Here is a 23,817-nt window from a genome sequence, read left to right as displayed (position 1 = left end):
GAACACTTCTGTGGAAGAGTTCAGCATGAAGACTTAGTGAGGTGTAACGTGAGAAGCGTAAAGAGGTTTGCCACTTGTGCCTACTCTGTTCTTTGTATTTATTAGTGAAACATAGCTTAAGAAAATGTATATTTTGTATGATCCTGGCCTCCTTCTAGATGTCTATGGTTATATTATCTATGTCCTGACAGACTTGCTAATTCGTGTTAAAGAGAATGCAGGGTTGGGAGAAAATAACTTTTGAAATAGAGACTGATTATAAAAATGGCCTTTAGAAAAAACGTAGGTATAGCAGGGAGAGAAAATCAGATTTTGACCAGTTCATGTATGTATAACCCTTGGAAAGTATCAGGAGGAAAGGAACAGAAGGATAGCTGTAAAAGAAGAGGGCAAACAGAAAATCAGCCCTCATCATTACCTGCATCAGGGTGCAGGTTTGGGGCAGAAGCAGATGAGGGACGACTGGTGGTGCTTACAAAGGAGCGGGGGCTTCAGGACTGCACGGCTGCACAGCCACTGAAGGCTGCTGAGAGCTGACCCATTTATTCTGTCAAGCACAGACTTGGGCAGCAATGGGGATGACTAGAGCTAATGCTGCAGGTGAGCAAGCTACTTAAAAGTAGCGTTACTGCTCGAAGGGAGCTCCAGTAACTGTAAGTCATGTCTGTTAAGATGTTTCACTTCTGAAAACTGGTACTGTACTGGTATTTTTAGTCATTAGAGTACCTTTCCAGCAAGGGCTGTTTCAGTGTTTACTGTAGCTTTGGGGTTGTTAAATTTTGAAAAGTTTATCTATTTATTTATTTTTAATGCAGCATTTAATAGCAATGGAGTTGTATCATTGCTCTTCTAATTTTAGAAGTTTTGGGATTTTTTTCCCTTTTAACTCTGAAATACACACAGCTCTACTAGCTATCAAAAAATATTGTGAAGAGCCAAAGATTCATTGCCAACATTTAAAATCACATTTAAAAAAAATCTAAAGATGCAAATTCTCAATTCTCTCTTTTTTTCTGTTTTGAAATGGAAACGTAGTGCCTTGGTAAGTGCACTGAAAACGTCATCTGGTTTCACTGTAGCTTCTGCAAGTGCTTCTAGTTGTTTTGCTGAAGTACTAGATAATATTTTGTATCTTCTGCATAAGCTGTTTTTTGTGAATCATGTACACCGAAGACACTTGTTTACTAATGATCTGACTTTCCAAGGAGTCAAACAACTAGATTTTTTGTGGCAGAGTCCAAAGCATTTTTCTAAGTTTTCAAACAACACCATGTCCAACTACTGTGCTTGGATATAATTTATGCAGTTTTTGTCCAAAGCTGCACAGGATGTTTCAGGGAGACTTACTTCCATGTTATGTCTGAGCAAGTTGTGGCATGTGGGGAACTAAAGTTAAAGAACAGTTTAAAATACAGAACATCTATTTTTAAGGCCATTACGTTAAGACTTCATACTCACAGAACTCTGAAATTGCATCTGCGTGTTTGTAACAGAAGCTAGTGGGGACTTTTCATTATTGTGTGGCTGCTGGTGGCTGTGATCAGGATGAAGGGTCCCTTGGTGTTAAGTGTTGTGAGAAGTCGATTGCTGTTTCCACTCTGGTGTGATTTTAGGAACATAAAAGGGCATTCTGTGCAGCTCTCATGAATGGATTACCAACTTAGTATCCATGCTTTTTTTCTTCTCTTAATTTCAGAAACGAGTGCCAGTGCAATGCAGTCAAAAAGAAGAAAATCCAAGTAAATTACTGCATGGAAACATGAAACTTGTAAATGAGTGTGAATTTATCAATAGCAATTTTGAGCTGTGATTTTTCTTTTTTAAATAAAATTCTGTACAGTAAGTCATTTTAATATTATTCTGTTCCCAATAAATGATTTTTTCTAAAAAAAAGTGATAAATAGATATTAAAAATGGGTTCTTTTAAAACCCTCTGGATTTACAAAGTGAAGTCCAGGGTTAGCACATTAGGTTAACGTGTTTGTAAGAAATGGAAGGGGAGGGGAAGACAACTGTAAATTTATTTGTTTCCACTTTTCATAAACAAATTAGAATACAGGGTTGTCATTTTTAGGTATTAAAATAATGTATTGTGCTGTTGTTTAAGTACTGTATGTGAATAGCAGTAAGAGGGTTATAAACAAACCCAATCTTGTTTGGAAGTGTAAATAATTTTATTATATAGTAGATCTGATGTATTTGTTGTAGAAATGGACCAGTGAAACAAAAATAAATTTAAGGGTTTGTATAATGTGGAATCCCTCATGCTCTAAATAAATGTTATTGTCCTATAATTTGGGTTGTATTATTATTAGCAGCAACAACAACAGCATCATTCCAAACAGAAAGATTGAACGGATTATTTAGAGCTCTAGGCCTGCAAGCTCCTTATATGGAGCTTTAGAAAGGAATTTGTTTAACCACAAATGAATTAACTCATGCAGCTGTTCTTGCAAAGCAACAAGAAAAAAATCAAATGCAAGCCTCCAGCCCTCAGGATATGTGCAATTAATACATATTGAGGACACCCAGAAGACAGCTCTCCCCACAAATAATGCTTCTCAGCAGGAAACACAGCTGAGAAAAATACTGTATTAAATGGTTTGAAGACTTTCTGAAATGTGGTAGCCTGAAGCATGTTTATCTGGGTAGCTATGCTGCCATCAGTGGTGACTTGTTTGTATGTGCTGCTACAGAAAGTAGGTCAGCCTTTTTGTTCCCGGGAGTTCTCATGGTGAGAAACTGATAAGCAAGTCTTTCTAGCTTGCTTCTTGACTTTTGCATAAATAGGTATTTACACTTTTTTTCTTAGGGATTTTTTTACATACTCATATTTAGGCAGCCTTTTAATATATATAAATTGTCAGGTGCTGCCTCTTACAATGGCAGAAATTGCCTATTTTTGCACAAGGTAATGGACACGAAGCAAAGCTAGCTTTTCCCCTTCCTCCCTGTCAGAGTTTGGATGCTCTGTGGCTGTTGTATGGTCAAGTCAGATTTTGGGGTGGGTGCACTTCTGCCTCGGCTGTCCCTGAAACCCCAACTGTCCCCTGGGTGCTTACGCTTCTCATTCTTAGCAGGGGGTGGTCTGAAGTTGGTTTCCAGAAAAAATATTTACACCTGTAGGATTTCATATATATATATCTTTATAATATTTATATATAATATACATGCATTTCACACTCCCATATGCAGTCAGTAGGAAGCCATTTGAGTTTCTGAAGTGCCAATTTTACTGCTTCCAGCCTCCACCATGTTTCTTAACCTTGCCTTTAGTTGGTTTTATTCTACAGGTGAGCAAGGACATGGCAGAATTACTGCAAGCCTGTCAGAAATCCAGGTGACTTTGCTGGAGGTGGAAAGGCCATGCTGTGGTGTTACTGTCCCATGTCCTACCCCTGAGTCTGCCCGAAATGTCAGGGGTAAGGGTTAAGTGTGCAGCAGCCTGGGGTCTGCCTCATCCTGTGCCTGGTCTTGGTGCTGCTGTTGCCTGTCAGGTCGGGGCAGGGGGGATGGGGACCTGTACAAAGGCCACGAAACTGAAGGGTCGTGAGATCCTGCACCTGGGAAGGAACTGGGGACCCCTTTTGCTGGTGCCTGGTCATGGCATGCTTCAGTTTTTTATTGGTGTCCCTTTCCTGGACAACTCCTCAGTGGCTGGCTCAGGAGCAGCTCCGCAGGAGGAGCCCTGTCCTTGGGCAGCAAGGAGGCTTAAGCTGATGCTCTTAATGGAGGTGTGCCTGTGCCCCTTTCTTTGGCACTTGTTAGACCAGATGTGGGGTATTACCACCCAATTTCCACCCCCACATGCAAGAATATTACTGATAACCTGGAGGAGGCTGAGTAGAGGGCCAAGATGGCCAAGGACTGGGAACACTGGGCCAAAGAGGAGATTGAGGGAGATGGGTCTGCTCAGCCCTACAGGTACTGGAGCAGATGAAGCCAGGCTCTTAGAGAGGTGCATGGGGGAAGGAGGGGAGACCGCTAGCAAAAATGGAAAGAGAGGAGCTGTGGGTGTAGCCAGACGTTCCCCTGGGGAGAGCCAGGTGCTGGGCTGGGGCCTAGAGAGCTGGTGGGGTCTTTGGGGATTTTCAAGAATTGAAGCCCTGTACAAGAGGGTCTGAATTTGGTGCCTAACCTGCTGTGAGAAGGAGGCTGGACTGAAGACCTCCTGACATCTCTCCACCCAGAACTGCACTGCCTTGTCTCCTGCTGCTAACTGTGGTTTTCCCACAAGGAGGTTTATCAAAGCTCTCTTTTACCCATGTTCTATCCCAGCTACCTCACCGAACAATTCCTTGCAGTGCTTCTCCTGGCAAGAGGGGCGGGAGCTGTGGGTGGCTGCTTCTTCCTGATGTCCAGCCTAAACCTGCCCTGCCTCAGCTTAACACCATTCCCGCGGGTCCTATCAGTGGGGCTTACAGAGAACAGGTCACCTGCCTCCCCACTGCCCCTCGCGAGGAAGCTGTAGGCTGTGATGAGGCCTCCCCTCAGCCTCCTCTTCTCCAGGCTGAACAGGCCCAGTGCCCTCAGCTGCTCCTCATGCGTCTTCCCCTCTAGGCCCTTCACCATCTTCATGGCCCTCCTCTGGACACTCCCCAACAGTTTCATGTCCTTCTTGTACTGCGGTGCCCAGCACTGCACACAGTACTCGAGGTGAGGCCGCACCAGCGCAGAGTAGAGCGGGACAATCACCTCCCTCGACCTACTAGCGATGCCGTGCTTGATGCACCCCAGGACACGGTTGGCCCTCCTGGCTGCCAGGGCACACTGCTGGCTCATATTCAACTTGCTGTCTACCACGACCCCCAGATCCCTCTCTGCAGGGCTGCTCTTCAGCGTCTCATCGCCCAGTCTGTACGTGCAGCCAGGGTTGCCCCCTCCCAGGTGCAGGACCCGGCACTCGCTCTTGTTAAACTTCCTTGGTTGTGATCGCCCAGCTCTCCAACCTGTCAGATCTCTCTGCAAGGCCTTTCCCTACTACTCCTCCTGTCATGAGACCCCTCCGCAGCCTTCTCCAGGCTGAGCAACCTCTCAGCCCCTCACCTGTCAAACCCTCCAAGCCCTTACTTGTCTTAGAGACATGTCTCTGCCTCTTGGTTTTCAGGAGGGTGGCACAAGCACACGAGGCTGTTGTGTATTTTTGTTTGAAGGAACAGCTGATGCTGTCTCCAATAGTTATGGTATTGACTTCTAAAAGCTTATTTTGAAAGCAAAAACTTTCTGCATCTTGCATACAGTTTGTAAACAAGTTTTCTTTCAGGCTTCAGAGCAATACACATAAAATAGACTTTAAATATATTTTTTTTATTTCTTGTGTTTTTTCTTTATATTCTTTTTTTTTTTTTTTTTTCAGTCAAAAGACAGCATTACAATCTAACAACCAAAACCAGGTTACACACACACAGGCACACTATGCAACATATTCCAGGCAGTCATGTCCTTCAGTCTGTTGACAAATGGCAAATTTTTGAACAATGTCCTACAAGAAGTAAACACCCTTTCTCTAGTAACCTTGCTTACATCGATTTAACACGTAACACACAAAAAAAAAGGACGCATTTTGTTAGCTTTGAGTTTTGAACTAGTTTTCAGTTCTACAGCATAAGTGATGTAGAAAATGTGGGGCATTTTCTCCCTTCTTAAAATCGCGTGGTCAGAGTTGTCCCACTGTTGTAAGGCATTCGACAGAGCCCCTTGGGCAGGACACAGCTGCGTGTTCATCTGCTGGAACATTGGGCTCGTGGCTTCCCTACAATGCGCCTACCCCAACCGGGGCTGGGCAAGGAGCAGAGCCAGCAGACGTACTCCAGTGCTTTTGAGGGAAGGCTTAAGGTGACCTTTTAGCCCAAATAGCACTTTCACTTCAGACGAGCCTTTGGAAGGAAAAGCTGGATGTTGAGCGTGCCACCTGTCCTGGCGAAGCGCTGGGGGCCGTTCAGCCACTGCTGCTCAGCCTCCATGCACAAACCGGTGAGGAACTGGGCTGAGGGATGAGCTTTTCAAAGCTGCCTAAGAGATTTAGCAGCTGAAATGGTGGGCTTTTTAGGGCATTAATTCTGTTAGGCTTCTCTGAAAAGCCTAGCATCTAGTTTTAAAACAACATAGAAATGCAGAAATATCAAAAAAGTAATTCCCAGTCATCTCTTGCATAGGACTTTTAACTATAGTTCACAAATTCAAGTTCTACAGTTGTTTAAAAAAAAAAAAAAAAAGATGGCATACCATGAAAAAGGGTGAAAGGCACATATACAGACATACAGCATGGAGATGTACAACGTGTGTAGATGAGCTTTACAAGCAGAATACCTAGTTGTAGGGTTGATACAGATAAATAAAATATTGCAATACTTAACTGCTCCGTACAGATACATTTATGATACAAGATAAAAGACTATTACTATTTTATCATTACGCCTTGTGCTGTTCTCCCATCCCTAGATTTCCCAAAGCATAACCGTGATGAAACAGAGCTGAAGATGAGCTTTAGCAAGGTGGGCATAGCTGCTTCCAGCTTCCCTGACAAGGACAAATGGGTGGACGTGAAGGAGCAAAGAACCACTGGGCTCCCCTGGGCTGTGCAGCCCATTTTTGAGCTACAGCCTGGAATTTGCTGTGCTGGTTTCCCTCTGTTTGCAAGGAATAAAATCTTCTCGCCCCCCGCAGAGGTGATGGATTACAAAGGGGGGGGGGGGGGGAGGCAGCAGGAGTTCTGCCCTTAGCTGCCGTGGAGCCCAAGCGTCACTTTGGTGTTTCTACGCTCCAAGTTCACACGTTGTGGCTGGAAGGGGGTGCACGGCAAATCCCCCCTAAAAGAGCATTTTGGTCACTCTGGGCACAGGGCTGGGAGAGCAGCACCCTTAGTGCAGCCCGGTGGGTGTTAAGATGTGAGAGTGGAGTGGGTACCCCGCACATCGCCTCCCCGCGAGAAAGAATGAAAGGACCGTCATCAAGGGACAACTTCGTTATTAAATGGAGCTGCTCGCTTTTTCGTCTTCATATTTAAAAAAAAAAATAGCTGTCATTAATGGCACAGATCTCTTCTCAGAAGCGGGAAAGCTGTTTGCTGGTGCGTGGACAAATGGCACAAAGCTCCAGGCCATGGAAGGTGCCGCACACAAGCTGAGTCCGACCACCAGGGCTGGGAGCACTTCCACCGCGCCAGTCAGGCGACCCGACCCGTCACAGCCTCTGTGGTCACATCGATGGGACAAGGACAGAGCCCTTGAAGACACCAGGGAATTATTCACGATCCTGAACGGTACTGAACAGGTCTGAGAGGAGCGGGTGGAGGAGGAAAGCTTTCCCCAGGTGACAAGCTCTGGGTCGATCAGCCCCAGCTAAGGCCCTTGGGTGTCCCAGATGGCTCCGGGTGCAGGTCTCTGGGGGCAGCAGAGAGGGAAGAGGAGGCCTGGGGGGGCTCCAGGGGATGAGGTCTAGGAGGGGGCATCTCCCTCCCACTGCCAGTAGCTGCTTCTGAGTGCTAAAATCAAGGTACATCTGTGCTGTCCGTGGAAACAGTGGCAGGGTTGTATTTGCCAGGCACAGATGAAGGGGCACAGCGGCCCCGGCCACACAAAGTTGCTGGCCTCTTGCTGTAAGTCCAGGTGTCTGGGGGAGGCTCAGGTGCTGCCATCGACCCTGAGCTGCCTCAGGGGCAGCAGCAGGTGGAAGGCTGAGCACCACGTTCTCCAGCCACCTCCACCGGGGTTTCCTGCTACTTCTTACTGTATTCCCTTTCTAGCTATTAAATAATTTAATATTTGGGACTTGTTTTTCAATAAATTTACCCCAAACCTAATTTCCACTTTATGCAGGGCACTGGAATTGATGTTTAGCCTCCACGGGAGCAATTGCAAAGCTGTGTGGTTGGAGTGTGAAATCTCATTGGAGTATTTTTTTCTTCATTTTTTTTGCTCCGATGACAGGACGTCTGGCTTTTCCTGCCCAGTGGGGCTGAATGGAGGTGATATCAGTGAAATGTAAAGGTAAAAATTACGTATTCATTAGATATGTGCCTAGAGGTGACGTGAATATTCCCATGGTGGTGATCTTTGGGATGAGCTACGTGTTTAACATTTTCCATTACAGAAAAGACAAGCTGGCTGTCATGGAAAGAATTGTTTTCTTCCCAGACTGAGCTTTCACAACAGTTTTTTGAAAAGCATATTTGTGGGCGCGTGCTTCAGCAAGCCAGGTGACCGGGGCCTTCTGCCCCATCACCTCACAGCCTTCCAGTGCTGGCGAGAGCCAAAATTCAGTAGCGGGACTTTGTCCCAGCTGCCACAAGCTGCCGGTGAGGAATCTTGCTTGGGTGATGCCAGAGCTACTGGGCTGCCAGGGCAGGGTCGGGCAGCGGGGCTGCCCCAGCACTGCCAGGGGGGGACACACGGGTTCAGATGCATCCTGCTGCAACCCTGCTTTTGTATCAAGCGGTGGCACTTCTCCAGGGCACTGCCCCTGCTCCTCTGGCGTTTGTGGGAGCCTTGCACCTTCCTTCCAGGGTGAAACAAGAAGTGCAGTCCTGCCTGTCCCCAGCACTAGCATTCCTCTGTGACTGCCCCGCTGCCTCACCCGCTCCCAGTGCCCAGTGGGAGCCGGGTGAGCTGGGGCCGATTCAGAACTCACAGTGCTGCTTGACTCCCGAATCCTTGGGTCTCTTACACGCTGCTTAAAGTCGCATCTAGTTGCTCACAGCCGAAACGCCTAAGGAGGGAACTAGCTACATCCTAGCGGTACAATTTGAATTGTGGGGACATACACAAGGGAATTGGGGGTGATGCTCAGGGATGCTTGCACCACGAGGAAGCAGCTGCAGCTCCTCTGCCTGGGCCGCTCAGTCCCTGCGTCTTCAGCAGGTGGCAGCTGGCCAAATCCCCCCTCCATCGGGGCCACAGCACACATCCTCACAGCTTCAACATGCTCTGTCAGGACCACGCAGATGAGTAACCAACAGCGTCACAGGCAGAAACAAACCCCACATCTGAACAGCAGAGTCCAGAAAAAAACACACTTTTAAAGACCCCAGCCAATTTGTTAGTCCCTGAGTCCACGCTGTAGTTTCCTCCTACACAAGTAACAGACAAAAAGAAACCAAGAGCTCATCCTCGCCGTGTAAGCAGGACACAGCCCAGCACCTCCCTGCCAGCCCTCAGCATGTTTGCTTCAACTTCCCATTGGGAGCATTGCACAGCTAGTCACAAATTGAAAATACTGGATGCAAAAAAAACTAAAAACCCCAAACCCCAAAACAACCTACCAAACATCCACAGTGTTTTAAAATATTTACACATGTACACATGTGCACAAGCAAAAAAAAAAAAAAAAGTTTGTTTTTTTTTTAAGCACCTTTCATTTGTTTTAAGATTCGAGGAGACTCATAACCTCAGTGTAAAGGATTTTCCTTGATCTTACAATACTAGGGCAGGAGATTTGGTATCAGGCCAGCTGTAGTGATCACCACTGTACAGGACAGGAGCATTGCAGGCCTTCTGCAAAGCACAGTTCAAACATGTCTCTGCCACAGCATAAGACGTGTCGGTCACAATGTGTGATGGGTACATCAGTACTCACTTTTTGTATGGGGTTAATACATGATTAGTAGATAGATTAACCTCCTCATTAAAACATTATTAATAATTTATTAACCCTTTATAAAGATACTCTTGATATCAAGTGTGATAGTAGTTCTGCTTTTTTTTTTTTTTTTTTTTTTTTTTTTCCCAGTGTTGGCTGGGAGTAGCATGGTGAAAGATGTCTCAGACTGGCACAGAAAGATGAAAGGAAACCAAAATATTTTGCAGTCACTTCCCCAAAACAGGACATAGTAATACCATTAGCTGTTTGAACCAGATGATGGGCACAGCCGGCACTGCTGAGCCAGCAGGGGCTTTGCCAGGGGCTGCACAAGCAGGAGGCCGAGGATGGTGTCGGCACGGGGCTCTCGTACTGGAGCAATGCTTGCGAGCACCTGGGGAAATTCACCACCTGGCGTGGTGGCCCCAGCATATTTGCACCTCTCAGCTAAGGAAGGGGCAAAGGTATCGCAGCCAGCCCTAATTTCAGGAGCTCTCTGCAGCAGCATCTCAGATGTGCAGAACTTGCAGCAGGTTAATATGAGCTGGGAGGCAGAAATTGCTATGGTTGTCCACTTCTTGATGTATATTTGGGCTAGAGAGACAATTCTTCCTCTGAAGGCATTGCCTGGGCAGGGAACAGCCTGGTGGCCACAGAGGACACAATGCAGAGCCATGGGAAAGAGTGAGATGAGGGGTGCAGCTCCAGGATTCAGCCCCAGCCCTCCTTTGCCACTCTGAACCTTCTGGGCAGAGGCACCCGAGTGCTCAGAACATCCCCTTTTGCCTTCAGCAGCACTTGTGGCAGCGTTTGTTTGCAATGCTCCCAGTTTCTCTCAGGGATCACTTTAGAAATAAGAAGGCATTTAATGTGAAGCCAAGGAAGCCAAAGGATGTAAACTTTCCCCTCGAGTCAAGGTGTCATCGGTCTCTGGCGGAGAACTGAAATGGCGCGTCCTGTCTGCCAGGTGATGGTGTGCTCAGCACAGCCTCACGGCTCTGCTGCAGCGGTGCCCAGCGAGAGGCAGGGGGGTGAGGAAGGCCCGAGGGAGCACCGGGCTCCCCAGCTCGTCCATCTCGGCTGTGAAAATAAGCTCTGCTACCTCCGAATTTATCAGAAAGGCTGAAAGAGCAGCGGAACAGAACAGCCCATTTTCTGCCTGGGAAGCTTTTACCGTGCCTTTTATTGAAATTAGAAAGCAGAATTTGAAATGGGGGGTTCTGTTAGAAATGGGACTGTGGTGCAGGCGCCAGTCCCGGAGCAGGTACTGGCTGCAGGTGCAGGATGTGGCCGGCGTTGTGCCTGGCACAGGGCTTGTCGGCCGCTGTTGCTGCCCGCACCGTTTCTCAGCAGCATGGCAGCTGGTGCCCTGCGCATGTGATGAGCGTCGCAGGCCTCTGCACCATCCCAGCAGGAGTTGAACAAGAAACTGGCCTGGAAGAATTGAAACCGAGAGGCTCTGATGTGTGGCTTAAAATAGATATTTGAAATAAATTTTCATTCTTTCTGTGCTTTTGGGAACACTGTGTCATCAGAGCTAAAAATACACTCTGCAGGCAAACAGTATCAGCCACTTCCCATGAGGTCCAGGTTTCTCAGTCACAGATCCAGGAGGCTGGTAGTTACGGAAGGACTTGTGGGTGTTTTTTTTCCTCTCATTAGAAAAAAAAAAATATAATAATAATAAAAAATCAACAGTCCAAGGTTTGACCTACCACAGTGACTTAAAACCAGTTCAGACGCTGATGTTATGGGTGTTGGCAATGCTGAAGGGCAGACTCTCCAGTGGGGTGCTTGCTCTCTGGAGCAGCCTGGGTGCAGCAGCATTAAAAATCAGCATTGCCCATGACTGAATTTGGCCCATCATGTGAAATATGCGAGTGTTGGTGGGGCCAGATGGGGAGTTCCCTGCGTGACTGCAGTCCAGTGGCAGTGCCAGCCCTGGTCTTGCTCCCACCGCAGCCAGGGCCACGGTACCAGCTCCGCATGGGCTCGCGCATCACAGCCGCTCTGTTTCCATCCTCGCCCTCAGTTCAGCCTCTTCCCCTGGCCTCTTGCTCACAGCCGACCTCCTCGCCGCTCTCATTTCACATCCTCTCACCACTAGCTCCAACGTGCTTCTACCACCTCAGGGAGGCTGCGCGAGTCCCCTTCTCTGCTCTCCTCCAGGGAGTGATGCAGGGCAGGCAATGCTCCTTGGCTCAAACAGTGCCTCATCCAAGTGCATATAAACAGACAGACATGTACAGATCCGTATGTACCTCTACATGTGTTATGTGGGTACAGCCAGTGCAGGCGAGTGGCTCCAGGAGGAGCACACAACCTTGAGGCTTGCTCGTGGCCAGCAGCTTGGTGGGACCAACACTTGCTGGAGGTTGTGGTGACCCCACCAACGTCCCCATGCTGACACCACTTCCCTGCAGACCATGCTCTCCTCAGGGGTGCTCAAACAGCTCCTGGGTCAGTGCTTTGTTTCCTGAGATTTCTTGTAATGTTGTCTTTAAAAACACAAAACACCGAGACCTGCCTGGCTTTCTTTTGGGAACGGCAGTGGGGTTTTTCTATTATCGTGGTAAAAGTACAATTAAGAAATTTCGGCTGGGATGGGGTTTGCTGGTTTTACCTGTGCTGGAGCCACCAAGGCCACCTGCTGAGAGCATCACAGGCACTGCCAGGCCTGGGGCTGGAGCAGGGCAGTGCTGTGCCATGGGGCCACACTGAGAAGGGACAAGATCAGGCCCTAGCAGCAGTGTCACCAGCATGCAGTGACAGCAGGGTCCCATCTCTGCTCTGGTCTGAGACACTAGGAGGGGAGGAGGTGTGGGGGAGGAAGCATAATTTAGTGTCGTTGACGATATTTTCCTAAAAACACCAAATCTCGTTGCTTAGTTCCTCTTTGCACTTCCACTTGGTATCCGCTTGTGACATCACAGTCTGTTTACACGGAGGAGTACGATGTCATAAAGAAAGGCACTGATGTCACAGGCTCTTCAGGACACAGAAGAACAGGCTTCTCCATGAATTTTGGAAAAGGGGCGACTTCACAGGGGGCACCGCCGCCCTGCCCAGACGCTGGTGGACGGATGGGCAGGGGGCAGAGGACGGCACCGCTCTCCCGGCCTGCGCTGCGTGAGGCAATGCCAGCGTGGGCCTGGAGACGGTGAGGGGAGGCGGAGTGGCGGCACTGGGGCTGGTGTCGAAGGGAGGCCGAGCCCCGCCGGGAGGTGCCGTGGCGGCGGGGCGGCCGCTGGCGAGGTCAGTAGTTGCAGTGGCGCTGGCAGGGCTGGTGGAGGAAGCTCCCCGCACGCTGTCGGGCCCGGCGGGCCGGGCGCTGTCGGGCCCGGTCCTGCCGCTGCAGCGCCTTCTGGCTGAGCCATGGCTTTTCTGCCAGCTGCTTGGCCCGCTGCACCCGCCGTGCCTGGCTGACCTTCTCCAGGATGGCAGCCTTCACCGACAGGGACGTGGTGTGGTGCGGTGTGTGCCGCTCCAGCCGGGGCTCTGGCACCTCCCTGCGGAGAGACGGGACCATCAGTGGCCAGCGGTGCCTGGTCCCCCCCCCCAGCCACGAGGCCATTGCGCCCATGCACCAGCAGCCCACCCTCGCCCACCCTGCAGCCCCGTGGTGGCCTTATTGCCACCAGTACCCTCAAAGCCAGTGGGCAGGAGCCAAGCACAGCCCACAGCCCCCTCATGTCCATCCCGCTCCTAATAAGATTTGTTCCCTTGCCTGTTCCTAGCTCTGTTTGGCCCCTTTCTTCACCCTCCAGCACTGAGGTTTCTCTTCAGCTCTCGAGATGGCGCTGAGACCCTCAGGACAACTTTGCAAAGGGAAAGGTCCAAGAGGGATAATGTGCCCTGGCCAAAAAAAGGATCACCCCAAATTCTGCCTTGTGAGGCTGGGTAAATAAGCAGGCTGCGATGCCAGGGGACACTTCCCTCCCCGTCAGGGGGCTCACAGAGGAGGTGCTGGAGGGCCGGTGTGGGGGTAGCAGCAACCCACAGCATAGTGGTACCGGGACTCACCGGTGGGTCAGGGCTTTGCCGGGTGCTGTGGGAAGAAGGCAGAGCTCCTCACGCTGCAGAGAGGCTGCAGCCCCAGGAAGGGGCGGGGGGGAAGAAGGAGGGGAGTAGCTGGGAAAGGAGATGGCACTGGGGTCAGATTTTCCTTGCATCTGTTAGGTGGCAGGCCGGGGCATCTCTGTTTAACGCCCCTATTACACTGGACTGTGGGGCAGGGAGAAAGGTCTCACAGCCCAGGCCAGCAGAGAGCCAGGAAGGAGAGCTGGGGGCAGGGGTCTGCAGCACCCACCTGTGTGGGGAAACCAGGAACTCAGGGGCACCAGTGCCCAGGGGCCATCCTCTTCCAGTGGGGCTGCTTTGCCCCAGGCCGGTGGTGGGGTAACACACAGCATCCTCAGTGGACTGCCATGTGTCAGAAGAGGATGAGGAAGAGGCCACTGCTGTCTGTGCCAGCAGTAACCACCCGGCAAGGGCTTCACGTGGCTGGTCCCACACCCACAGCTGTCTTAATGTGGACCCAGTGCACATCAAGGTCACTTTTCCAGAGTATTTTGAGGCACAGAGGCTGCTGTCCTTGCACAGCGCTGGCTGGGACACCCTGCCAGGTGGGACAAGGGGACACTGACGTCACAGAATCCCAGGATGGTTTGGGTTGGAAGTGACCTTCAGAGATCACCCAGACCAAGCCCTGCTATGGGCAGGGACGTCTTTCACCAGATCAGGTTGCTCAAAGCCCTGTACAACCTGACCTTCAGTACCTCCAGCAACGGGGCATCCATAGCTTCTCTGGGCAACCTGCACCAGTGCCTCAGCAAGAGAAACTTCTTCCTAATAACAAACCCAAATCCACCCTCCTTCAGTTTAAAACCACCGTGACTGGGTCCCCTGGGCAGCACGGGCGAAATGCTGCAGTCACGCGCAGCCACCCTAGTCCTTGGCCCCAAACTCACCCAGCAGCGGAGTCCTGCGGCTCCTCCGCGTCCAGCTCGAGCGTGCTGGTGACATAGACAGACATGCTGGGGTGCTCGATGAGCAGGTCCTCCATGGGGCTGCTGCCCACACCGTCGGGGCCGGGCTCCTCTGCAGTAAAACATGGGGGAGGGGTGACAAACCAACTCTCGTCCATCAAGCAGGGGCCGGGCAGGGTGGGCACGGGGCTGCGGGCGTGGGCCGGGGCGGGTGGCGGCACCAGGCAGGGCCTCACCGAGCACCCGCAGGCCCCGGCCCGCCGCTGTGCACCGGGGCGGGCGGCACCGCCTGGGGAGTGAGCGGGGTGCGGAGCCATGCGGGGCGCAGCGGGGACACACACACACCATGTACAGTGGGGAGGGGGGGGGAGAGAAAGGGGCATCGTTAGTGCAAGAGGCACCCCACGGCATCGCCGCCACTGCCGCGGTCCAGGGGAGTCTTGGCAGGGCAGCCATGCCCCTCGCGCTGACCCAGCGCGCAGGTTGACAGTTTCGGTTTGGGTGGATTTACCAAGCATTGGGGTTTACAGTAGACATTTTTTTTCCTTCTTGAAGTGGAGAAAGAAACTTGGCCAGAAGAACATATTGCTTTTGTCTGCAAGCTTTCTTAGGTCACCTAAACAGCGGTGCTCACGCACAGCTGCACCACAACGTGCACCTCCAGGCGCACCGCGCTGTGCACGTGTGGAACCAAGCAGACACACATGCACACACACGTGGCGCGCACCTTTTTCCTGGAAAAGACTTTTCTCTCGGGGAGTAAACTCTTCACTGAAAGCTTTCACTTTGGCTTTGACTTCAGTCCACCAGGGCCAATTTTCAGCTGGCTGAGCACAAGCAGCCCCCACGTGCTCTGGCCTCCGGCCACACGGGCCAGGGCTTTTCCCATGCCGGGAGCCACAGCTGCACCCAGCAGGGCACCGCGCTCACCACAAAACCCAGACCCGCTTCTGGCTCATCCCGGGGTCAGAGGAACCATTCTCTTCAGGGTGGGTTCAGTGCAGGGCTGTATGGACATGTCTGACTCTGCTGCTGGGTGAGGATGCAGGAGAAATCAGAGGTGAACGTGAGCTTGCAGTGCCCAAACAGGCTAGAAAAAATATGAAGCACGAAGTATGGGGCAGGCATTCACCACCTAACATGTTCCAGCTCCTCCAGCCTAGGGCTTAGGGCCGGCCACAATTAGCCTTGCAGACAGGGGAGCATCTTTCTTCAGGTCAGTGGATACGAGGCTATGAATAGCTGCTGACATGCCAGGCTGCAGATTATTTGTCAGCCTGCAGCCAGACAGAGCCTGGCTTGAACACTTCTGCCCCTGGGGTCAGGTGTGCTCCCATGACATGGAGCCATGTGTGCTTATCTGACCCATCCACCCCAAAGGTGGCTTCTAATGTCACAAGTGCTGTTACAGGGTTCCCCCATTGCTGGGGGACTTGCAGCCTGAACCCTAAGCCCTGAGAAATGCACCCAGAACGCTCCCAGGAGGGTGGGCGCATTCTGCAATGCACGGGTCAAAGCTCTGCCGGGGGTGCAAGGATCCGGAGGCTGCTGGGGGAGTGCCAGACTGCGACGCGCTCGCCTGCCACCACCATAACGTGGAGGATCAGGGCTGGAGCCAAGAGGCTGAGGTTTTGAAGTGCTTTGCATAACTCAGGGCTCCGAAAAAGGGCTGAAATAAATCGATCCCTTGCTGGCTGGGGAATGCTTAGGCAGCCGTGGTGCCTGTGGGGATTAGCAGTGGGGTCCCGGGTCCATGCAGACACCCTTCCAAAGGCTGGGTCTGCACCGAGGGCCTGGCTGTTTAATTAAAAAAAGCAAAAGACAACCAGAAATACAGGAGCCTTTAGTAACAAAGTCAGCCCTGGATCCCCACCGAGCCAGCTGTGGGCTCTCACACAAGGATTCATGGCACAGCCCAGCATTTCTCTGCTGGAGAAAACTTGTGGGTTTTGTGGCATGTTCTGGGCACGCTGTGGCCACCGCTGGCAATAGGACTGAGGCCAGCTGGCCCTGATGCGTGGCAACAGCATGCCCTGTGCTGCAGGGAACTCCTTGCAGCCCATCTCCTCCTGCATCACTGCTATGACCCCCCAGGACAGCCACCAGGGAGCCCAGAGAACTGGGACTCCTCCACGGCTGCCCACACCACCCTCCTGCCTCCACCAGCTCTCCACAAGGCTCCCAGGCTGGCACCAGGGTGTCCCTGTCCCCTGCCCCAGGCATGTTTGAGCTCCGGTGCCCTTTTCAGCTCACTGCATGGGGCACAGATCCCTAATGAATGACACACATCAGCTCTGCTCAGTGCATGTGGCAGGAGTATCCCTGTGAGGGAGACGAGCCCCAGCCCCTGCAGGACCACCAGTGTCTCCTGGGCTGGGGCTCTGTGACTCACCAGAGGCTGTAAAAGCAGCTGGAAGCCACCAAGGAGCAGCAACCCAAAGGCTGCAGTGCAGACAGGCTTGTTTGTGTAAGTTCGCTGTGTAATTTGCAAGCAAAAGGTCACAAAATGATCATTGCAATTGGTTGAGTCATAGGCCCTACAATAGCAACGCAGAGATCTTAATGGAGCTTGAGAAGCTCTCGTGGCACAAGGAATGTGACCTGCCTGGCTGCTGTCAAAGGGCCTGGGATGGTCCCAGCCACCCCTGGGAGCGGGGAGCCCCAGCAGGCAAGGGGCTCCACGGGGACGTTACAACTGTGGACCTTGTCTGAGTGCTCCTGGCAAGGGCACTGGGAATGCTTTGGGAAAAGAAACCTTTGCAAAAACTTTTGGAGCGGAGATTGGCTCCCCTGGGTGGCCTCAGATGACCCCAGTATGGCACGGAGCTGGAGATGGCTGCAGGGGGACAGGCACCCGGCTGAGCCGCGTGGCTGATGGCACCATGCCACAGTGGAGGGGATGTGCTCATCGCCCCCATCCACCTGTGGCTCAGCCAAGGCCACAGTGCTCTGTCCCCAGCCCAGTGAGCCTCCAGCAGATGGGACTGCACCGAAACTCAGGGGCACCTCCTGACCTGGGGCTGTGTGAGGATCCTGTTCTAGTGCTGGGGGCTCAGGAGCTGGGGGGCAGCATCACCTGCCAGCCCAGAGTGCCACCACTGCTGGTGGCAAGGCAGGAACCTCCCCTGAGAGAGCAAAAGGAAGGCTCCCAGGCAAGGTCTGCTATTGCCTGACAGGGCTTGTCTGGTGTTGGAAAGACAAGACCCTTCAGCAGCTACGTGAAACCAGGGTGAAACCTTGCTTTTCTCACCTCCAAGATCGATTACAAGCCATCCATCCTCCTCCTCCTCCTCCGAGACAAAGGGCTTGGGCTCCTCCAGGCCCTCAGGCAGGCTGCTGTCACTGAAGAAGAGACTGGTGAGACGCTGGAACATGGTGGGAAGTGGTCAGATGGGGCAGGACAGGAAGAAAACTACTGCTGAGCGCCTGCTTCAAAGCAGGGAGAGGCAGAGGGGCACGGAGCTTGACGGCGTTGGAGGTCCTTCCTTGGGGCAGGGGTGCTTTGCTGCTAACAAAGTCCCAGTTACAGGGTGTGCAGTGCAGTTACGAGGTTCTTCTCTTGGCTTCAGTGCAAAGGCCTACCAAAGAAAACAAGGAGAAACGCATTCAGACTGGACACGTAGGATGTGTGGTGCTGGAAGGGACAGGCAGGCATTCCAGCCCCAATCCCTGCTGTGTCCTGGAGCACCGTGCTACACGTGGCTGTGCCAGGACAGGTGCCCACAGCCCCTAGGCTGCCCCAGCCCCTCATGGCATGCACCACCGCCGCATCCCCTCCCTGGCCAGCCGCACATCCCAGGGGCAGCACCAAGCACTGTCCTGCAGTCAGGCTGGGACCTGCTTCCCTCTCTGTAAACCCGGACCTGTCCAGCACCAGTTCCTCCATCACCGCACGCAGGCTGTGGTGTGAATCTCCGTGGGACAGGCAAGGAACAGGGTGATGATGATGCTGTGTCTGAAGAGCTGGCATGAGCCAGGGCAATTGCTGCAGTGCAAGAGGGGTTGGGCCCTAAAATCCACTCTTAGCAGGATGCTAAATGCACACCTCACAAGAGGACAGAGGCACCAGCACCCCTGCCTGCCCCAAGCTGCTCTCCAAGAAGCTGTTCAGGATGGGCCACAGACCAAAACTGCAGCTGGAGGCTGGGAAGCAGCAGGGGAGCCTTTCGTTTGATTTTTCTTTCTATTAGTAATGTGTGCTGATTGGAGTCGGGCTCGAGAACTCAGTGCTGGTGCCTCTTTTACATTGGTGTAATTCCAAAAGCTGTCACTGCTATTTTCTCTGTGTGCAGTTGCAGAGGTACACTTGTAAAGCAGCCGCACGCAGTTCCAGCTCCAGTAGGTGACACCGTCACATGTGGCATCGCTGGTACTTTTCAGCAGTGCCCCAAGACCAGGCAATGTTTCCGTACAAGCGAGGTTCTTCAAGATCACAGCCCAGCACTGTGGGGCAGAAACCCAGCTAAGTGCAAGGGGGACAGGGACAGGGACAGGGACAGCTGTCTTGTGCCTGTCCCCTCCCTGACAGGGGCAATGGGGCATTTCCAGCACAGCCACTGCTGTCCCTCTGAGAGGCAGACCTAGGGCCTTGGGCAGGTGTCATGGGCAAGGCTCTTCTCCAACCAGGCTACATTACTGTGCCAGTTTTACCACTGGGGAAAAATTCCCTGCAGCTGGGAGGAGGTCAGGACTCCAATTTCAGCCGTGTCTGCAAAGCTTTCAGAAAGCCACGCACAGATGGCAGACACAAGGCACCAAGTATTAATCGTGCAGAGAAAATGCATTTGGTCCAGAGACATAAAAGGGCATTAAAATGCCACCAAGGGCAGGATGTGGGGGAAAGGCAGAGTCCCTGACCAGGCTAACTGCACGCGGTCCTGCTCGGCACACTGAGGGCAGAGCCCAGCTGGCAGCTCCAGGAGGAAGGTGGTGAATCCATGGGATCTGCAGAGCTGCCAGCCTGGGGACAGGACATCCTCAGTGCACCTGGCTTCAGAGGTAAACGGGGGTCCCCGTGCTGGCTACCAGCTGGTTGGGGAGAGCAGGGACCCAGTGCAAGCCCTGGGCAGCTCTGGGGTAATCGAGGGGGGCTCGGTACCACCAGGCAACCAGTGCAAGCCAGCCCCTGCAGCAGCAGCCAGGCTCACAGTGGGTATGTGCAGTGAGTCCAGGTGCTTGCTCCTGCTCCCAAAAAAAAAAAAAAAAAAGGACCCTTGAGGATGATGGGATCCCCCTCGCCTCCAGGGCTCATCCTGCATCTCTGCTGCCACAATTCGCCCCTTCAGCAGCACCCGAGAAGTGGCAGTGGCTGAGCGAGCCAGGTCCAGGCAGGACGCCTTGCTCACAGCATGCTCAAGCCACCTCTTGGCATAAAGTCAAGAAGGATTCCCCACTGCTTCTAGGAGTAGGCACTGCCCCCCGCCCGCCTCGAGGTCTGCTGGAAGCACTCCTAGCTTGAGGGGGGCTGCCCGCCTCTTTTCCCCAGGCACACGCACCACAGCTTGGCAGGGGGAGGCCAGTGGCTGGGAGAGGCCCCGGACAAGGAACTCCTCTCCAGCAGGCTCAAAGCTGAGCTCAGGATAAGTCACAGTCATAAAGAGGGCAGAAAGTCTTGGCTTTTATTTGTATTGTTTAAACCTCTGCTGCCTTCCCTGGACGACAGCAGACTTCAGGAAATGCGCTCCTCCTTCCGTCCCTCCAGGCCTCTCAGGAAACCGGTCCCAAAGCACTGCGGCTGCCACCAGGAGAGCGAGGGACAGAGTGTCTGGGCTCCACAGATCCTTACCCTAATTCATGGATAAATCCCCTTTCCTAAAGGCACAAGGCACGGTTGCTGCTATTAGTTCCAATTGCCACCCCACCCCAAATTTAGCTTCTTTTTCTAAAAACCCTGAGGTAACACTTCCATTGGCAGATCCCACCCCCGCAACAAGGCAGGACCCCTTGGTTCTCTGCCTTGGGGATCTTTAATCCTCACACTCAGGTCACACTGTCTGCTTGTACACTGTGTTAAAGAGGCAGGATCGGGCTCTTCACCTCCCCTCCACTGTAGAAGGGAGCAGCTCCCAGCCGCACGACCAGCACAGAGTCCTTGGTCCCCTCCAGACCCTCCTTGCAATCCACCAAAGCCCTCAGCCCTGTGTCCTTGTCACAGAGGGGCAGCTCTCCTGGGTCCTGATGGGGTGAAAGGCTCTGGGGCTGGCCATGGGGACAGCTGCTCCCGTCCCAGGCTTCCAGCTTGGTGCACCAACCCCACCCCAGCCAGTGGGGAATGCCTGCAAGGGCCACGCACTTGGGGACAGAGACGTTTCCCAAGCAGCCCAGCCCTCCCAGAAAGCCCAACAGCCACAGCATTTAGAACTTGCTGGAGGGCATTAAATAATACACATTAAAGTAGGAGTATGGAAATTATAATGCATTTAGTTATCCCCCCCGAAACCTCTACACAATAATTAGCTTCCTGAGTCACCGTCCCTGCGAATAACTCCAGGAACTAAGAATAGGCGAGAGGAATGGCAGCATGGCCCCGAGGTGCGCTAGGAGCCCGCGGCAGCCTCAGCCTCACAAGGGCTGGCAGCTCCAGGCTGCAACTCCAGCAGCTGCTCCGCCTGGAAACAACACCGGGCTCCTTGAAACTTCCCACCAACACCCCACAGCACAGCAGGAGGGATGCTGATGACAAATGGCAGAGACGGGTCCTTCCCCAGCAGGGCTAAGAATACTCCGAGCACTCACGGTGGCAGAGGGATAAATCAGGTGTGTGCCTCCAGCACAAGCGGGAAGCGTTATTTTCAGTTCGCTTCACCTAAATTAGTCAAACACATCCCAGGCTGCTGTCTCCACGCAGCGTGTACCAAAACCCTAAAGCCAGCAGTGAGACAGAGAGCAGGGAGTGGGGATGTCCCTGCTTAGTGTCCCAGGAGGGGTTGATGAGGCATCCCCGCTCTGCCCCCCATCCCTCCCATCCCTGGCAGGACCCGACCTGCCACAGGCTTGCCCTCTGCAGGGCTGTCCCTGTGTCCCTGTGTCACACCCATGTTGCCTCAAATGGAGCAACAGCAAAGGGAGGGGAAAAGGAAGGCAGGGAGCAACAACAAAAGCCCGGAGAAAGAAAACTCTAACGTGAAACTTTCTTTACTAATGGGAGACGACCCTTTTGGCTTGGATCACACCAACCAAGTCATTTCAGCATCCAAACCAAGCAAGACTCCAGAGACAACGAAACCCCAATGCTGAGGCGATCCCTGCAAGTGCCAAGACATCCACACCAGTGCCAGCTGCGCAGGGTCCCTGTGCTGCCACTGCCGGGAAGGTCACTGCCCCAAGGACAAACCTCATCTGCTGCCATCTAATGCCACTGCACACGGAGCCCTGGCAAGCCTGCCAGCAGCCAAGCCGGCAGGAATTTTTAGATTTGCTGCAAGCAGACCTAGGAAATGCAATGAACCCAGATGTTTCCTCTCTGGGATACGCTGTGTAAAACATCCCTGGGAGCACACCTTGGGAGGGAAGCAGTCCCAGCATCACAGCCTTGGGACATCACAGGAGGCCCAGCGCTGACGGGAAGGGCAGACTTTGGCACCCCGGGCTCACCTTGGCATCCGTCCTGAGCCTGCCTGGGGCCATGCGGGGCCAGGCAAGCCCTGCAGAGCAATTCACCCTAAAAAGCTCTGCGACAAGAGTTCACAGCCCAGGTGGTATTGGTTTATTCCTGACAGAAAAGCTTCCCCTACATTTTTTCCCTTTTGCATCCGGCCAGACAAGCGCGGGTTGATGCAACAGATTCCTAACGGTGACAGTGAGGTAGAACAGAAATATCGGCGTTCTTTGGGGGGGAATTAAAAAAGGAGAGGAAATATTTATTCCAGAGGGAAAAAAAGAAAAAAAAAAAGAACTTGGCACTGCACAGCCCCAGCCCGGTGGGAACAAAGCTGCAGCACCGTCCTACACCCAGTGCCTGTCCCCGCGGGGGCTCGGTGTCCCAGCAAGGCGTTGGCCATGCCCGTGGCCACCCCTGGCACCCACCCAGCCCCCGCTGCCGGCACCGGGCGCTGCCGCCTCGCAGCCGGGGCACCCGCAGCGCCGTGCGGGCTTCGCAACTCCGCGCCCCCCCCGGCTCCCCCCCCCCGAGGGCTCTGCGCCACGGGCCCGGGGGAGCCGCTGCCACGGCTCGGGCTCGCCCGGGGGAGCCCCGCAGCGGGGCCGGGAGCGGCCGCACGGCCCCGGGCACCCCCCCCGCATCCCGGGGCCGGGGTCACGGGGGGACAGCGCTGGGGGGGGGGGTGTGGGGGGGGTGCTGGTGACGTCCCAATGTCATATGCAAATGAGGTGACGTCACAGAGGCCTTCCAGCGCGCCGCAGCCAATGGGGGCCGCGGGCGGCCCGGCTCCGAGCGCGGCGGTGCCGAAACAAACAACAGGCGGGGGGGGGGGGGGGGGGGGAAGGGGGGGGGGGGCACAGCCCGGCCCGGCCCCGCCGCGCTGACCTGACCCGGCCCGGCCCGGCAGGACAAAGGCTCCCCCCCCCCCAGCCACCGCCACCCGGCTCCGTGCCCAGCCGAACCGCAGCGCCCCCCCCGCACCCCGGGATGAGGATCCGGATCCCGCTGCCGGTCAGCTCGCACCGAGCCCTGCCCTAGCCCCGCCGGCGCCCCCCGGAGCCCCCCCCCCCGATCCTTGTCCCGCACTCACCTCGCCGGTGCGGCCGTGGGAAGCGGTGGCGGAGGCCGTCGGAGGGAGGCGGCGGGGGCGGGGGGCGCGCACCGCTGGGTTCTGCGCCGCGCCCGCCGCTGCCCCGCACAAATCGGGACCTCCCGACAGCTGATCGTGACGTCACAAAGCGGCCCGCCCGCCCCCGCCCAACGGCCAATGGGAGGCGGGGCCGAGCCAAGCCCCGCCCACCCCGGGGGGGTCCCGGTACCGGGGGGGTCGGCACCGGGCATGGACGGGGCGGCTCCGGAGCCTGAGCCCCGCCTGGGTCGGCTGTGGGCAGAGCTCCCCCGGGCCGAGCCGGGCGTTTCCAGCCCGGTGCCCCCGGTGCAGCTCGAGGGGTCCCCGGGGGTCTCGTCCGTGCCCGAGGAGGAGCCTCCCCGGGGCTCACCGGAGGGTACGGCCCCCGCCGGCCGCAGCCGGGTGTAGGAATCCCCCTTTAACGGGAGTGGGTGTGAAGGAGCGCAGCGGGGCAAATCCCGCCGGGCTTGAGCTTACCCCAGGACAAACCCTCCCGTCCCGTCCCGTCCCGTCCCGTCCCCCCG

The 23,817-nt window shown here is 53.9% G+C and overlaps 2 protein-coding genes across 6 annotated transcripts in view; one reads left to right on the top strand and one right to left on the bottom strand.

Moving 5' to 3' along the window:
- The window catches only part of NCOA6 (nuclear receptor coactivator 6), a 44,138-nt gene extending 41,844 nt beyond the window's left edge, over positions 1–2,294 (top strand). For all 3 annotated transcript variants that reach the window (XM_027472723.3, XM_027472722.3, XM_005018011.6), the window contains one exon: positions 1,697–2,294. In XM_027472723.3, coding sequence (XP_027328524.2) covers positions 1,697–1,743 — 47 coding nt within the window. In that variant the 3' untranslated portion in view covers positions 1,744–2,294. The remainder of the gene's footprint in view (positions 1–1,696) is intronic.
- Positions 2,295–5,286: 2,992 nt separating this feature from the next.
- On the bottom strand, positions 5,287–23,418 carry TP53INP2 (tumor protein p53 inducible nuclear protein 2). 3 transcript variants are annotated; one of them, XM_027472916.3, is made up of 5 exons: positions 23,255–23,418; positions 17,815–18,142; positions 14,547–14,853; positions 13,600–13,707; positions 5,287–13,085 (listed from the first exon to the last, which is right to left on the bottom strand). In XM_027472916.3, exons 2-5 carry the CDS (start codon positions 17,936–17,938, stop codon positions 12,833–12,835), a joined length of 792 nt encoding a protein of 263 aa, XP_027328717.1. In that variant the 5' UTR covers positions 17,939–18,142; positions 23,255–23,418; the 3' UTR covers positions 5,287–12,832. The 3 variants fall into 3 exon arrangements, with proteins under 3 accessions (XP_027328717.1, XP_027328719.1, XP_027328718.1); XM_027472918.3 differs by having other exon boundaries at positions 14,547–14,676; positions 23,255–23,417; XM_027472917.3 differs by lacking the exon at positions 13,600–13,707 and having other exon boundaries at positions 23,255–23,414.
- Positions 23,419–23,817: the final 399 nt, after the last annotated feature.

The sequence above is a fragment of the Anas platyrhynchos genome, chromosome 21, assembly GCF_047663525.1.
Source record: "Anas platyrhynchos isolate ZD024472 breed Pekin duck chromosome 21, IASCAAS_PekinDuck_T2T, whole genome shotgun sequence".
NCBI classification, from domain to species: domain Eukaryota; kingdom Metazoa; phylum Chordata; class Aves; order Anseriformes; family Anatidae; genus Anas; species Anas platyrhynchos.
This window is presented reverse-complemented; position numbering and strand designations above follow the sequence as displayed.